Below are 17,147 nucleotides of genomic sequence, written 5' to 3'. Positions count from 1 at the left end.
TACCACGCGCCCAGGGTCGTCCGAACTCAAGATGTGCATTGAAGATACATCGAGGAACGAATACAAATAATTAAAAATACTACAACTGCAACTGTTACAATTATTTCTCTATTAACCGTTTGCATTCGAGGAATATTTTGGCACGCAGAAATCCAGTTTGATTTTTCAGAATCGAATTTCAATTATTTCTATATTAACCCTTTGCATTCGAGGAATGTTTCGGCACGCAGAAATCCAGTTTGCTTTTTCAGAATCGAATTTCAATTATTTCTATATTAACCCTTTGCATTCGAGGAATGTTTCGGCACGCAGAAATCCAGTCTGTTTTTTCCTCGGAAACAGCGAATACAAATAATTAATAAATTCGATTTAGTAATTTACGTACTAATTACGTAGTAATTAACGAATTAGGTAACAGTTGCAGTGGTAGTATTTTTAATTATTTGTATTCGTTCCTCGACGTATCTTCAATGCACATTTTGCTACCTACCCGACGCGTTGGCTCTCCTAGTTCAGTGATTGGTCAGTGTTTTCCGTTAATAATTCAAAAACGAAGCTCCATCCGACATTTTTGCAAAGGAAATTGTTGTTCAGAATCGTCTCAACCCCATTTCCAGTTCTTACACTAGTTACGGGACACCCTGTATATGTCTTTAAGCGCTCGATACTTCCCCATGGAATCTTGCTACAAGTAAATCTCTTGATTTACGAAGGTAATTCGTAACCGATCATTTTCGCGTTTAACTCTACATCCTATTCGGGATATCGCGCCACCGTCGAATTCTATGTCTTAATAACGAATTACCCGCGCTCCGTCAGCTGTTTGGTGCTTCGTCGATGCACGTATATCCGAACAAGCCAATTTTCCTTCAAAAAATCTTCCTTTCTGAATCAGTTCTTCGATGGTGCGTGAAACGGTACAAGGCGAGGCGTTTTAGATTTATTCATGAAATGCGCGACGCACTATTGAATCTGGGAATATTTCGCGTTTGTATTGTATACTTATTCATAGTTTGGTTGGTGCGCATAGCATCCCGGCAAATATAGAAGTTTCGGGGGTTAAATTTACTCAAGATACTTCGGTAATTTGCATATACCCAAGTTTTCAGATAAAGTTCCGTAGACCAAGAACCATTTACGTTTTCTAATTAACACGTGACGTACAATTTAACGCGAATTAAGCTTCGTGGGGTGCAACAATTTTCCAGGACTTTCTTTCGCCGTATGCATCGCTGGATTCGTTAATTCTATCGCACCACGCATCGAACCGTTTCGGCGAAATTTTGACATCTGGGTTTAACCATGGATTACACGTGAATTCATTTTAGCTTAAGCCAGCCGAAATTTGTACATGTATATTTGTATGTAATCCCTGCACCTAGAACGGATATGAGTCAGGTTTACCTAGATTCCAGCGGACATTCTATGTATTACGTTCGTCTAGGTGACATATGGGTTAGGTCTATCTAGGTTTACCCAGACCTTCTATGTATTCTGGGCGTTCTGTGTTTCCCTGATCCGGGTTAGGGATCGGTCGAATGCGGTCAAACGCTGGGTTAACCTTGCCTTATATTTTCGAGGTCTTTCATCTCGTTCAGCGATCAATAAAGCACAGGTTGACCCAGGTTTTACAGCGAGCAGATTAATTTTAACGACCACAATGCAAATATTTAAGAATCGGTCAACGTAGCTGCACGTAATTTTTAACAATAAGAGTATGTTGACGCGTCGTGCACCCTTCGAATCGTGGTTGGTCCCGAGTCGCCATTAGCAGCCAAGCAGTCTGCGGGTTCTCTCGCACCCCACGCGCAAACGACGAAAGAAGAGGAGACCCGTGCTATTTGTTCCCATTCTTTTCGAGGCTTTTTGAGGGCAAAAGGGGGTCGGCACTCCGTTTCGCGCCCACCCATTTCGTGCTCACGGTTTCCGGGTGGCCGCAGGGTCACCTCCGGTTCGTGTTCCTCGCTTGTTTCCGAAGAAAGGAGTCTTCTTGTCCTCGATTCCTAGCAGGATTACTACGGGGAGTCGAGCATCCTTTCAGCAATTTCTTGTCACATTCTAGCGATGTTGCTCCGCGTCGGGTCGTTTGATTCCATTGCTCTTTTTACAACGTCTTGCGCGAGAGAAAAATGTACCAAAGAATGATTAATACGCGCAAGAACACGACCGGTGCTATTGTTCAAACAACCGCGTCCGTTGATAAGAGTTTGTCCAACGAGTGACCATAGAAAATTCGGCTCGAGAGTACGGTTGCCCTTGAAGGGTTAAGAAAATATGAGAGCTCGTTTTCGGGGGTCTGTTGGCCTACTGTTCACGGTAGGAAATGACTGGAGTTGCCAATCGCGGTCGGTGTTCCGCGAATAGTATAATAGTTGGGCCGGAGGGTACACCGAATAGAACGCAGGGGAGGATCGTAGGGGTAGACGTTTCCGCAGCCATCAAAGGCGCGACGGGGCGAAGCGTGCAGTTGCCAGCGCGAGAAGGTGGAGGAGATGTAAATGGCGCGCTTCATTAACGTGAGTTACCGTCACATCCATTATTCGCGGTAACCGAGCTGACAAGCACGATTCCAGCTTGTCCAGGGTATTACTGAGCCGCGCTCCTTCCTGGACAGTCAAATTGGAGCGGGCTGATGCCCCGTTGTCCCCGAGAACGATCCTCGCGACAACCTCGTATAATCGCGCGATCCTGCTTAATAGGAGCGTTCCTTTCCGCCGCGAAAGGCTAGCAAGGACAACCGAGAAGACTTTCGTTAATCTTGTCGAGTCGCGTTTTCCTTTTCCCAGGACGAACGTGTTACTTTGGCTCTCGAAGTAACAACGCGTCGTCTAAACGCGACACCTGCCTCCGCGAAACGTGACTTTGCCAACGAAGCGACGATTTTCTACGCCTTTCGAGAAACTAACGTTCAAACCAACGTTGGTTTCCTTACAACGACGCAAGTAGACGTTTGGCTCGTAATGAGATTTTGTCGCTGCGCGTACGAGACACCGAGTACCGCGGTACGACGTTCTCAGATCTTATACGAAACGATTCTCGCCTGTGACAAACTGTCAAATAGGAGAACTTCGTGAAATAAAACTGAATTACATTTCAGTAAAATTTTCGTTTACTTTGATGGCTACCAAATCGTCTAAATTTCCGAAGCTGTTATACGTTACATTACCTTGCACAAATTGAAATTATCGAGAAGTCGACGCAATCAGAAGAGAAGTTTTCCGATACATGATCGTCTCTGAAGGAACAAAGGAGACACTCGTCATAATGGAATTTCGAAATTGTTAAGCGCGGTATTCCGTAGATATTAATTGGAGTTGGAATTAATTCTCCTGCCCTACCCTTCCCATTACGAACCACCTGAAAACTTGATTAGTATTCCCCGGAGCTGCGCCAACACGCTGACGGTGAATTTCTACGAATAGTTGGAAATCGTAGTAGATATAGCGAACTTGGTCGCCGTCTACGAACCCCGCCGGCGCAACGGAGATTCCTCTCTCCAACTTGTATTTGTTGTACGTCTAGCAAATGAAACGAACGTTTCGTCGAGGCTTATTTTATACATACTGGATTCCGAGCAACAGCCGCGACCATCGTTCGATTTCTTGGTGCGACCCGCAAAGCTCTTAATCGTCGATCGGTAAACCCAAAACTCGGAATTAAACCAAAACAACAGTCATCCTTCGACTCCCTCTCGTTCGAACGATACAATATTATACTCTAATTACAGTGACAGAGCCGTTGTATTCGGGCCATGAATGTTGTGTTGAATTCGAAATTAACAGTGCCTGACGTCATTCATTCATTGAACAGTCGGGATATAAATCCATAGGGACGAAACTCGCGAGGGAGTTCACTGAAGAGGCGTTAATGATGCTCAGGGGTTTGATGCAAGTTCTACCATAGCAAATTATTAAATCAGAGAAATCAAATTGCAATAGCGATTTGCATTTGTTTGTCCTCATCAGGATCATTTGCGATGATCATGATACGAGAGAGAGTTGAGGTTAGTTTGGAAAGCAGTCCTTGGCTGTCGTGTATCGCCTTTAACCCCTTGAAGCGTCCTCGACCGTTTCTGTGTCGTGTTCAACTTTGATATCCACTAAAATATTTAAAATATTTAGGCATCGTTTTGGGAATATTTTGGTGCTAGAATTAGATCCGTGCCCCGTGGCTGAGATGAACCAACATCGTTATCGATGTTATTGGAATAAGTATTAGCGCCGCTGGAGTTTTAATTTTATTGCCACCGCGTCAATATGTCCCTAAACGATTCTATTGGATTTTTTCGCGATCCGAGAAGAATTTAAGCTAAGCAACGGATTTCGCGTCGTGCCAGTGTGAAAAGGTTCGATTTATCATTTGGATATCGATCGTAGCTAACGATGTAGTTTCGGCCACTTGAAAATTAATACTGCATGGTATGACGGGTGTGTGGTACGCGACGCGGAAAGGTGATTATATCGTTAATCATCCCCGTCATCGGTGTAGCTAACGGATCTGTATCTTTGTTTTTATTCTATCCGAGCGATCGGTTCATCGAGCAGACGGAAAAATTATTGAAAACGCGGCGTTAATTATCGGCATTCCGTATCGACGGTTCGACGTCGATGAGACGCCACAATTAACATGCAAATCGACTTTCCCTCCACGGCGGAGATTATACGAAGAATCACCAATTGATAATTAACGATTTCGAATTTCGCTTTAATATCGGAGACCCGATTGTCGTTTCGTCGGGGCGTTAATTAATGCGATCGCGCAAAAAGTCGAGCGAGTAGGGGAAACGTGCGAGGATATCGGTCTTCTTCATCTTGTCGTCCTTCCGTCCCGGTTTTCTTCTCTGCATCGTTGTTGTTCGCCGCTCTCTTGAATCGGGCAGAGGAACTCGGAGGAATTCAACTACGTATTCGCCGAGTTCGTCTCGTTAATTCAGAATTTCTCTGTAATTCGAAACGATAAACGGGTTTGTCTCGTTACTCGATACGCTCGTAATTAGTTCGCCCGGATGGTATGCGCGTTTCGCGATGCATATGTCGCGCATCTACGTCAATTTCTATTACAGTTGCAGTACGTGCGCGAGTTTTCGATCGAAATAAGCGGAAGAGACTCCGTGAATGCGAATATCGAAGCTACAATTTAACTTGTGTTTTTCACTCGTTCATACTTCTCGATACACAGGGTGTTCGGCCACCCCTGGGAAAAATTTTAATGGGACATTCTAGAGGTCAAAATAAGACGAAAATCAAAGATACTAATTTATTGACTGAGGCTTCGTTAAAAAGTTATAGAAACATTTCCGGCCCCAGAGTATATTTTCGGTAAAGAATTTTTTTCTCGAAAGTACGTAGAATTTCGGGGGTATGTGTACTCACCAAAACTGATTGTAATTAAACCTTGCAACCGAAAATAATTTTTCCAGGACGATTTAAAATTGTTTAATTCAATTTTTTAATAACTTTTTAACGAAGCCTCAATCAAGAAATTGATATTCTTGATTTTCGTCTTATTTTGGACTCTAGAACCTCCCATTAAAATTTTTTCCAAGGGTGGCCTAACATCCTGTATGTTTTTTTTTTTTTTTTACATTTTTCACGCGATATTTATTCTCTTGCATCGCAAGTTTCGTGCAAAATATAGTTTTGTCTCCTGAATGATTGGGATAGCGTGGAAGTTAATGAACTTCTCGCGTGTTAGGTATGAATGATAATAATAATGTCTTTATTATACCGGATAAAAAGTACTTATACAAAGTAGAGCAAATGCGACGCTCAGCTTGGTTGCTATTAAGGCCAACTTACTTGGGCTGACGGAATATATTAAATACGTGAAGGAGAAAATAACATTAATGATGGCTGTGCAACGAAGAAGACGAAAAGCAGACAAATAGAAACGACGTCGGAAATTACGAGCATTACGGAGCTTTGCCTACAGGTAAATACCGAAAGATTAAATTGAACAGAGACCGATGGTTCGGGATAAAGGTTTTCGTTGCTTGTTCCAAGGGAAAGAAACCGAGGTGCAGAGAAATATTATTTGGGTGAAAGATTGAAATAATGGTGGGCAACGTACAGAGAAGGAACATAAATGGCAAATATTTGAGAAAGCGTAGAAAAGGACTACTTATTTCCTTAGAAGGATCCACAGCCGCAGCCATCCTCATCCAGAGTCTACAAGGTACTCTGCTCGTACGGAAATGTGTATACATTGGAGAAACTGGGAAGAATTCAAGCACACGGTACAAGGAACACGAAAGGTGCGCCAGATTAGGCTATATACAATCGACTGTAACAGAACATAGAAAGACTACGAGACGCAGAATATTTTTCGAGACATCCAAAGAAATAGCTACTACAAAGGATACCAGAAAATACAGGAAAATGTTGGAAGTAACGAAGCAATTTCACAAAAATAACAGAATCTTGATCGAACTCGAAAACACACTAATTTCGAATCTATATATTAACCGATTAAATAACATTCCTCTCAACTACAGATACACAGAGTGTCCGTATCCTGGTTATTGAGCAAACTTGAGTACTTTAGCTATTGGCGTAAAGTTTAAATATTTTTATGAGCCTGATATTTTGTTATAGCTGTGAAATTCATGTATACGCGTGCCTTTAAAGATAAATGCACGAGCAAATCCCACTGCTGCAGCGCAAGGGGCGGTCAGAAAAGATGAAAATACTTGTCACTTTAAATCCCCCGGTTTAAGTATTTCGAATGCATGCGACGTTAGGGATAAAGCGTCTGCTACATGGCTTGACTGGGACGCGTATACTTCTTTTCGCTAGTCATAAATTTTTTACCGCCCGACAAATCGCGCAAAAGAGTTACCATAAAGACTGCTTTCCTTTCGCGGTTGCAACCCATTGCTTGCTCTCGTTTATGATTACATTTGGGACACAGCACAATTTTTCTTTTGCCGAAACGCTGGTACGAGTTTGGTGGAACACGGTAATGGCGTTTCTCGACACGTTATCGCGGTCTTTTTCTCTGTAAATCCTGTGAAATCTGTTTGCTATGATTGGATAATTTAAATTATTCACGCGAATATGTCGAATGCTGCATCGAAATTGAGATAATTGTAAAATAATCTGAACGAAAAATGCAGTAAAAACTCATGAACGATTATAGTCTTTCCAAGGTCGTGTCAAACATGCTGAAAAACGATATTGATTGATATACCGATGATTCGTAATTGAAGGCTAACGATCAAAAAGTATAAAATCACCGACGTATAAATAAAATAGGTACGACCGTGTGGCAGAAATATCAAAAGTTAGCAAACGTGAAATGTGAGTGAATATTTTTGCGATGGTATTTATTCTCGAGCTGACGCTCGTACAGAATTAAATAAATTGGCTGGTGAATGAAAAAATATTGAACAACGCGGTTCTATAACGGATCGAAATGAACTTTCGAACGATCCATTCGGTGGACAATTATTCTCGAGCAACGAACACACCGAATTTCACGGTTGCCAATTATTTGATGCGTTTCTCGAATGTCGCTTGAAATATGTACGTATTGACACCCTGCATCATTGAACGCAATTCCGTATGCCGAAATATAAAATGCACTTTCGAACGTAAATGTAGCGAGTTTGTAAAGAAACTGAATTTCGTTTCAAATTGGTTTTCGTTTCGAAAAGCAATTTTTACCCCCGTTTGTTACAGACGCTTGGAATATTTTCGTCCTTGATTTATCGATCTCTTAAGAATTATTTCTCTCTAAATCTATCGAACGTTTCGACGCTGGGACCGTATGATACGGTTTCACTTAATAGCCGATAAGTCGTTGGAGCACGTTTATCCGTTAAAACGATCATATCGGCGAATCACGGATTCCCAGGTGCGCCGAGAAAATCCGTGATTTATCCAACACCCGTTAGCCAGGGTGGTAGGGTGACAGGAGAGGAGGGCAGCAGACTGGCTTTTCTCTTTAAAGCCTGGAGGCGGTAGTCGTGGAACGAAGGGAGTCCAGAGAGTCTCCCCTATCTTTTCGCGTGCCTCCCACGACCAGCTCATTTATCAAGCCGGCTTCCATTAATATCCGACAAAATAGTACAGGGACGCGCGACATCCCATAGAAGTCATGGCTGTCCGGCGAGCGGTTCCTAGCTACGGCTGGCTTCTGCATCTCACGCGCTACATCTGACTACTCGCGTGGGTTACACGTTTTCGGTTCACCGCTCCGGGGATCCCTCGAGCGTTTGCTGCGTGACACGATTAGCAATGGACATCCAATTCTCTTTTTCTCTCTCTCTCTCTCTCACACACACACACACACACACACATATATTTCCAAACAATATTCTGAAGCAGAAGAACGTCGATGTCTTGGAACGTTAAATTGAAAAATAAATAAGTAAGAAAGTACATCGACCCGTTTACTTGAACTCTGATTATTGCGTACAAGGCAGAATTTTCAGTTGCATGAAACGCGTTAATAAAGACTGCTAATTTGCGATTTGTAAGTTGAGAAACTGTAGAGTACAGAGTTGCAATATGATCGCGTGAAAATGACGTTTCTTTATCTAAGAAGTTGCGATCAAACTTTGCACAAAGTTATAGCGTACATGGACTAATCTTTGCACTTCTATTGCCTCGTGGAAAATTATAAGACAAAGCTTGGATCACGAGAGTAAGTTGTGCCGCGTAGAAAGTTACGAACCGCGCGTTTTCTGAATTTCATTTTGAACATTCTGGTTTTTCCAAATAAATTCAATATCCGTCGTGCCATTGTTATTTCGCTTTGTTCAATTTTTCAAACACGCTCCAACGACATCATTGTACGATAAATTCCCATAGGCGAAATCGTTTCGGATTTTCAATTCGATTTCAATTTTATAAATTATTTTTCTCGGCCATCATGAGCACGTCAGTTACATTGGAAAAGGGAAGCGAAGGAAATAAATCGCGACAATGGCGTACGCTTCGATTGCCCCTCGAGCGATTATATAATGTATAGGAAAAACACGCTCTCCGCGCAACTTCTTTCAAAGCATTATGAATAATAAATTTGAGAAACTTGCTCTGCACTCTTTCCAAATGGTTATGGCGACGGTTATACAGAAAACTTCCCATTCTAAATATAAGAAAATTAGATCACGGTATAATATTTATAAAATTGTGCGCGCATATTGGTAATGGCTTAAACTGGATCGTCTGAATACCTTGTTTACCACATTTTCAACGGGATGGGTAAACGATAAATCCGAAGTAAAAGCGATACACTGGTTGCGCGCTAGATTAACTTCTTCTAAAGTAACATCATTATTTCACGAGAAACAGGAAGAAAATTGCTGATTCATGGTTGCGGAACTAATTCGACGATTAGTTGCTATCGATTGCGAAAAGGGTTGTACAAAATTTCATATCGTCGAACCGAAGGTAATTCGAACGAAGAATGTTTAGAATTGAAATGTAAGTTTTTCTTGAAATCAAGCCACGCGAAATGAATTATGTCCCGTTCTGTGCACGAAGGAGATCGGGACTCGCGACGCTTTTTCTGCCTTATCCACGGATCTCTCGTACGATTTAGTCGAAACCAAAGAGCTTTGCTCGCTCGAAAGCGTCGCGACGTGAATTCCATTGGGAAGCTTAGCCAATGCTTCTTGACTATTTAGTCCGCACGGTGTTTTCTTTTGGTGGAACGGTGAAAAACTTTTGAAGGCTGCTTAACCGGGGCCGGAGAGATCTAGATTTACGGTGATTTATTACGAAAGTCAACCGAACAAAAACACTCGACGGCTAGGAAAGATCTTATTTTTATCGAAAAGTGGTCGAAAGTGATATTTACAGATGAATCTAATTTATTACTCTTTGCGCCCTGAAAGGGGTAGCTTCGTGTCGCCCGACAAAGACGAGAACAATTTTTCTGCTGGAACAGAAACGTCGATAAAACTGGTAGATAATTTTTTTCGAATCGATGGAATAACCTGAGCGGCTTTTAACGATTTAAAGCGATATACGGGTAGTTTGGTGCGCGTTGCGGCTACGCGCCTCGTTTTTCAGCATTAAGATCGTTAAAGTGTGCATTTTTCGAGGTGCAAATAAAGGGACGAAGGTGTTGGTGGCTCACGGCGTGAAAAAAAGCCGTGAAAAGGCGCGCGGTTGCAGGATTGTTCGACGTGTGATAAGTTTTTCCAATAATGGGACTATCGTCGTTCCTTGTTTTTCGTCGGCTACGCCCGCGGCAGCTTCGGCAATATCGTCGACAACGAGATCCGGCTTCGCCATCCGCGTCACCGATAAAAAAAATTACTACAGGTGCGATGCCAAAAAATGCCAACGAAACGCTAGTTAATAATAATAATTGTCGCAAACAGAAAATGTTACGAGTCGCCGACAATAATATTACCGGGGAGAATGAAAGGGCAGTTTCGATTTAACGCCGTTTCCAACGTCCATTTCTCATCTTCCGTGACGATATAAACGCCAGACGGGGATTAAACGAGCGCTTTTACGCCAGTCGTAAGTAGAGAAACTACAAATTGCACTCTGGACTTGGAACCCTTGGTGTTCTTCCGGCTTTTGAATAGAAATTGACGTATCGCGAACCTACGCTTAGGACACGCTCGCGATTCGAGTCTGGCGCCGCGGCAAAACCTCCAGTTGGCTTTGTCGAAGGACGCTGACCTGGCATCGCTCCATTGTTATGCTTGCATAGCCCACCTTTTGTAGGGTTGCCGGGAACATTAGGACGTTCAGGAAACCGCTTAACAGATGTCATTTTCCTGCTCGATTGATTTTCCAAATTCTCCCATCTTGGACTATCTAGTCAACTGTACGCGATACGTCCTACGACTATGTTCCAAACGAGAAATATGCAATGCTTATTGTATATCGAACTCGAATAAATAATATTGGTCGTTGCTCGCGCCTTTCAAGTTCCAAAGATTGACTTTCAAATTAAAGGACGTCTCGCGACACTCGTCGATATTCGAAAGCAATTAAACTTCTCCTTTTGAGCTTTTTGTTCAGCCGCTTTTTACGTCTTTATTCTTCTCCGCGGCTTTCTCCATTACTTATCGACGGGTTTTACGAAGAGTTCGTTTTGAAGCAGTCCTTACCCGTATCCCTCCCCGACTAATTCGGTCCATCGCGACAAGGTCGAGAATTCTATGCGTTTATACAACGGACCGTCTCCGTCTACATTTTTATCGGATCATCTTCTAATCTAATACGCGTCGAGCTCTTTTACCACACGCTTCGAAAGACTCTCTGTAGTTTTCTGTTACGTTTGTCTTTCGTAAAAATTCATGCGTATCGTTCTAAAAGCATTGGGTCGCGAAAACTTTAATTGCTCGCCGAATCGATCAGAGGGTAACAAATTTTTTTAACTTATTATCTTCGGTGAACGAGTAGATTCTGTTAAGAGCAATATCTTGTCGTGACATAGGTAGAGGAAAGGAAGGCTGAGCGAACGAGGAACTTCGCTGAACATCGTCGATGCTCGAGAGACGAGGATATCCGAGAGGGCATTATGCACGACCAACCACTCTGGTACACAATGCATAATCGTGTATACGATCTTGGAAGCATATGCGTATAAGTATGAAAAATACAGCAGACCCGAGCGAATATACAACGTTATCCGTGTAAAATAATCGATGCAGATTTTTAGAATATACAAACACCTACCGTGCAACGAGTACGAAATATAGAACTGGTTATCCAGGTAATTACCAATACGACGACAGCTTTGAAGAACTATTTCGCAACAAAAAAGAATCGTCCAAAGCACCGTTATGAAATTCAATTTATACTTTGTTTCAAACACTGTTTCGTTAGAACGTACTTTCTTCGACCGACCAGATCCCGTCCCCCTCTTTTTATTTTCATGTTGCCCGACCGCAGATCGTCGCGAGCTCGGATATTTAAAAAGTTCTCGAAATACCATCGGAAAAAGTGAAGTCGTGTTTACCCGGGAAGCTCTCCGAATTTTCAGCAACCGATTTGAAAGTCAATGGCTGGCATACTGTTACGGGGGATCCTTTAAAACGGATTAGAGTTGAAGCGCGTTCGGAAATTTCCGCTCGGAGTCGTCTCGACTACGCGCGAGCCACAGTCCCCGAATCTAAATACCAGCTTGATCCGTGTGATTTTCTTCCGAAGTGTGTCACACGAACGATCGCTGAAGCAATCGAAAGTAGGGCTGCCGCTATTTGTCGGATTGTTCCCTGTTTGAATATTCCAACGGCGAATACGATTCGGAAACTTTATGCGGTGTTCAAGAAGAGATTCGTAAATCAAGCGTCGAATTTCAAATTGCTGACAAAATACTCGCACGAATTTCCTGGCTGCCCCGACACCTTGCGTACAATTATATTTATAAACGTTGATAGCACGTAGAAAACGCTTCGCGCGTCTGTTCATTGCCGAAGCGAACAACCGTTGACGTCGGAGAATGAACATTTTCCATGTTGGTTAATCGCGACTCGACTCGAAAAGAATCAAAGATACAAAAGCATTCGATAACTCTATTCTCCGGGGTTATACGGGCGCGTCATCTCCCAAATGGATTTCGCCATTGTTGCCCGGGACTGTACGGCACGTTTTAGTTCCTCCCTCTTGTACCGAGTATCAGCCGAACCCCGAGACTCGGAATTGTCTCGAACTGTTGCAGCTTTCTTCGGGATCGTTACAGCCCATTAATTTCGAAATTTCCCAAGCGACAGGACCATAATTCGCATAAGAACGTGCTCGACGATTCCCAGGCCATCCCTGTCTTTCCGGTTTTTGTTTTATTCTAGTCCCCGTTCGAAATTTCCACGAGAGGAACATGCCCTCCCGTCCAGGGCCAGCTTAAATAGAACAGTCTTTAAACGGGAGGTCTGCGCTTCCAACAACGAGAACTTCCGGGGAGGATCCTTGGCTGCGCGGCTCGTACGAGCTTACATTTGACGAAAATGGTGCACTCTTCATTATGATTCATCGTTTCGCGGGACGAAGTAGATCAAAGGTGCGCGGAAGCTTCCAATCGTCAAATGGATTTCGGTGCAGCGACGGTCGATTATACGTACACTTCTGCTACCTTTCGCTTTTATTTCCGCGAGACACTCGAAGAACCATGTCATTCGTGCTTTGCTTTCCTTTTCGATATTATTCTCGACAGTGATCGATTTTCTTCCTTCGTTTCTCTTGCTGCACGTCTATTCGCGTTACGTGTTCAACTCGAAATCTATGTATCACGCCGACTCACATATTTTAGATACATATCAAAGGTTAACGTTAAATAATTTAGGATTTCGCCATAGAAATTTAATTACTTTCGTTCGCGTGATGTTTGAAAATATATTTCGTTAGAACCGTAGGGCCGCTCGGTGGAAATTGGAAAATACAAACAGGGAAAATGTCTTCAGGGATCGCAAAAAGCTCCGAAACGCGTAACGTAGCAATTTTATTTTCACGTGCGCGGCCGAGCGCGGGGCGTTTAAGAAACGTACTTTGTTTGCACACGCGATTCCTATCGAAATCGCGGATAGTTTTACGCGACAATAAACCGTTTCTCTCGTTTTAGTTTATTGTACCGCGGCACGAATAGAACCGGCGGTATCGAATTTTCGGTGTGGTTTTGCACGGTCCCATTAGATTGGTTTCGACGTTGCCGAGATAGCGCATCCTTTCGCATCGATCGCGCGCTGTATTTCAATCTTATCTCAAATTGCCAATTAAAGAGCGATTCGACCCATTGCAATCGCTCGAAAGCGCCACGTTTCTCCCTAACACTTTGTATACAAACGAGTCCTTCTATACGTTCTTGCGTTGATAATCAAAATTTTCAGTTTCAACTTTGGAGTTTCCCTCTCTTCCAAGTTGAATGAGAAAACTGTGAACGATCCGAACAACGTATAGATCGATTTTAATATCAGTATCCCCCGGAATACATAGATCGAGCTATCGCCAACAAGTTGACTCGATTATTTGTCGGTTTTATTTCGCGCACGAAAACGAAGACGATCAAAAATGAACTTGCCGGGGAAAGCATTTGGGGTAGGAGAATTGTATTTCCAGCATGATTTCGGGTGGTCGATGGTCCTCTCGTGAGAGAAAGACGGCGTAACAACCATCCTAACTTCTCGCTCATCGCGTATTCTAGTCAGCAGTTTCGGAAGAGCGAGTAACGTCCAATCCAAAGCTGAAACTGGGTCAACATTTGCTCGCCAATCTGAGAAAAGAACGAAATACGTCCGCAAGAACCGACCGTCTCCGCGATGTCGAACGAAACCCGACCAGATGGGCTTCTGCTGTCGATCCGGAAATTCGATATTTTCGATCTGTTTTAAAAACCGAGCCTCAAAACGGCCACTTATTTTCGTACAGAGTGAATGCTCTCTGATTCCATGTTTTCCGAAAATTATCCACGGTTCCGTTAATAGTTTCGATCGTCTTTTTCTTCGAAACACGATCGAAAACGTTGCGATATGGAAGTTGTGTCCGATGAGACTAGCATTATACGCGTTTTTCCATTTGTACGTGAATTATGCATCTCCTTGGACGGAGAACACGACGTTGCCAATTACAGCGTCGACGGCAGAGATCGCCGAGGTGAAAACGCCGAGAGAGGAGGTGGGGGAGATCGAACCCGTAGCAATGACGGTACAGGTTATGGATCCCAACATAAAAATAACCGACGTGCCCGACATGGACGAAGACACCGAGGCCTGGGACGCAAACTGGGACAAGAACAAGGCCATACGAGACGTCGCGTATTACATTCGAGCACACAAATTTCAGGACTTCGACCGACGTTATTACAGAAGGCTCGAGGATTCGCCAAGCAGATTTTACGAAGTATTCCCGAAACCACCTTTGAGGTCTTTGCATTGGGAAGTGCGCAGGTATTGGATCGACGTCGTGCTTGATTCGTGTGTTTTTGTAGCACGCCCCTGATTATTCGATAATTACACTGTTGATTCGTGTTCGATGATTTCCCAGTATAATTAGCAGGTTTCGTCAATGTTTTGACAAGGCACGAAACATGGCATTACCATAACAAAGCAAAATCTAATGTACATTTTATTCACGGGTCTTGGTTGCCCTTGAATTAGTTCGTTTCCAATAGACTGTTTACTATAGACTTTTAGGCGAACCATCTGTTTCGGTTTCAAGTGTTCTCGAATCATATCGTATTTATTTAGCAATTTAGTGGTAGATCTAATCTAAGTAAGAAGATCTGTTTCCCCGAAAGTTCATTTTCGTTCATCGTGGTTGCGCATTTAGCAGCCATTATTTATAACGCGAGACACAGAAATATTTGATAATTCAATGTACAGAATTAATTCTAAGCGAAAGTAGTATGTTGGATTCTGAATAGTATCGTGAACGATATTATCTGTCTCTTACAATGTCATATCTTTCAAGTTGTCAGAGTTGTTGTTCAGCATCGATATTCGCACGAAATTGTAATCGCCATTGATTCAGGCATTTTCCCGTTAATTTCGCTTTGTATTGTTCGCTGTCGATGCCTGTCAAACGGTTTCAATTGCCGCGGACACAGAAATCGCAAGAATTCTATTATCGACGAGGCGCGTTATTATGTGTAGACATTGCGATGCGAGCTTCATCGGGTGCCTGAAATATCTCGAAAGGACTATTAAGCTCACTGCCCTACGGCGAAAAGACGACACCATCACGATCATGAAAGAACAGAAATGGAATCTTGTGAACAATACCAAACAGCTCTTGTCCGTTCAAAGGGACTGTCAGATGGCCCAGAGGCGTGACAATCTAACCATGGTTCCCTTTCAAGGTCCAATAGGCAAGTGTCATGGCCTCCCTCGGGACCTTTCTAATAAAAAAGGGACGATTACGATCGGTCCCTGGGGGTTGTTTGCTCCCCTAAACAATTTTTCGACGTTCGATTAAAGTCTTATTTTTTCTTATTTATTATCGTTTTGGTATGACTTAGAACGATTCCAGTGGCGCACTACCGCGAGTTATTACATGTGTTGGTACACGATGCTCGGTGTGCCAGAGTTGAGCATTTTCGGAGAGTCTTGCGGCAATCACGCAAACTGCCAGATCGAATACGGAGCCGACAACGGGGATCCCCGAGCCGACGACACGAAGCCGTATGCCTGCGCGCTTTATAGTTTCTGCCCCGATCATTGTTGTCCCATGAGGCATATCCGGTACATCACGGATTGCTACCATACGCCGTTCAATCCTTGCTACGCTGGGAACTCTCCATGTGCGTACAAATCATCTTGCACCTATATCGTAAGAGGATTGCTACCGTTTCGGGACTGGATACCTCGACTAATTTCACTTCTAGGATATTGTGTTATTTTGCCCGTGTACCTCGTTATTGCAGTCATTAACGTTCTGGACGATGTGTACCTTATTAATTAATCCTCCTACGAGTTTCAAACATTCGCGTTCGATTTTAATACCGAGCATTACGCTTCGGTTGCATCGCCGGCGCTGTACAATTTTCCACGGAAATTCTTTCGCGCGCTCCGTGGATCGTTTTATTCTTTATTTTACGGAAGGATCCGGAAAATAATTAGTTTTACAGTTGGTATCGATGGCGATGTTTATTAAATCTCTGACCTAGTTTTTGCGGGGAAACTTTTTTATGGTTGCCTCGCGAATTACTAATGCAAATCTGTTTGTTTACCACGTATATAACAACATTGTTGAAACGCACTCGTCTTACGGATCCAAGGCTTCGCTGGCTGACCTATCGACTTTTTTGCAGCGCACAGAACATGCACGTTGGATCGGCAGGAGAATCAAGACTTTCTTAGTTTGATAGCCAATCGAATAAACATCAGCTGTTATTGTCGCGAAACTGGCTACGAATGGTCCTCCAGATTCGGTATTTGCGTCGACGTGAACGAGTGCACGCGAGGACAGCATGATTGCGTGTCAGAAAACGAAGTGTGCATCAATATGCCGGGAAGTTATCAGTGCGTTTGCAAATTCGGATACGTTTACGATCCACAACAGAGATCGTGCATCCTCAATTCTGCTATGGAAGAACTGTTCTCAGCGAGCAAGACCGAGGACAACGTCACGAAGACAAAGGCCATCATCGAGACGATCATGAAAACGATTACGCGGTCGACTGGTAATCGTCTCGCGAACGATCATGTTATTCTTCTTACGACAATTTTCACCGTCAATATTTTATAA

At 43.2% G+C, this 17,147-nt stretch overlaps 1 protein-coding gene across 1 annotated transcript; it reads left to right on the top strand.

Moving 5' to 3' along the window:
• The first annotated feature begins 14,447 nt into the window (after nucleotides 1-14,447).
• LOC122401554 (mesocentin-like) lies at nucleotides 14,448-17,147 on the top strand. The gene is made up of 4 exons (XM_043403756.1): nucleotides 14,448-14,848; nucleotides 15,554-15,768; nucleotides 15,919-16,200; nucleotides 16,711-17,147. Exons 1-4 carry the CDS (start codon nucleotides 14,448-14,450, stop codon nucleotides 17,145-17,147), a joined length of 1,335 nt encoding a protein of 444 aa, XP_043259691.1.

The sequence above is a fragment of the Colletes gigas genome, unplaced genomic scaffold, assembly GCF_013123115.1.
Source record: "Colletes gigas isolate AHSC1104 unplaced genomic scaffold, ASM1312311v1 Colletes_gigas_Sc00025, whole genome shotgun sequence".
NCBI classification, from domain to species: Eukaryota; Metazoa; Arthropoda; class Insecta; order Hymenoptera; family Colletidae; genus Colletes; species Colletes gigas.
This window is presented reverse-complemented; position numbering and strand designations above follow the sequence as displayed.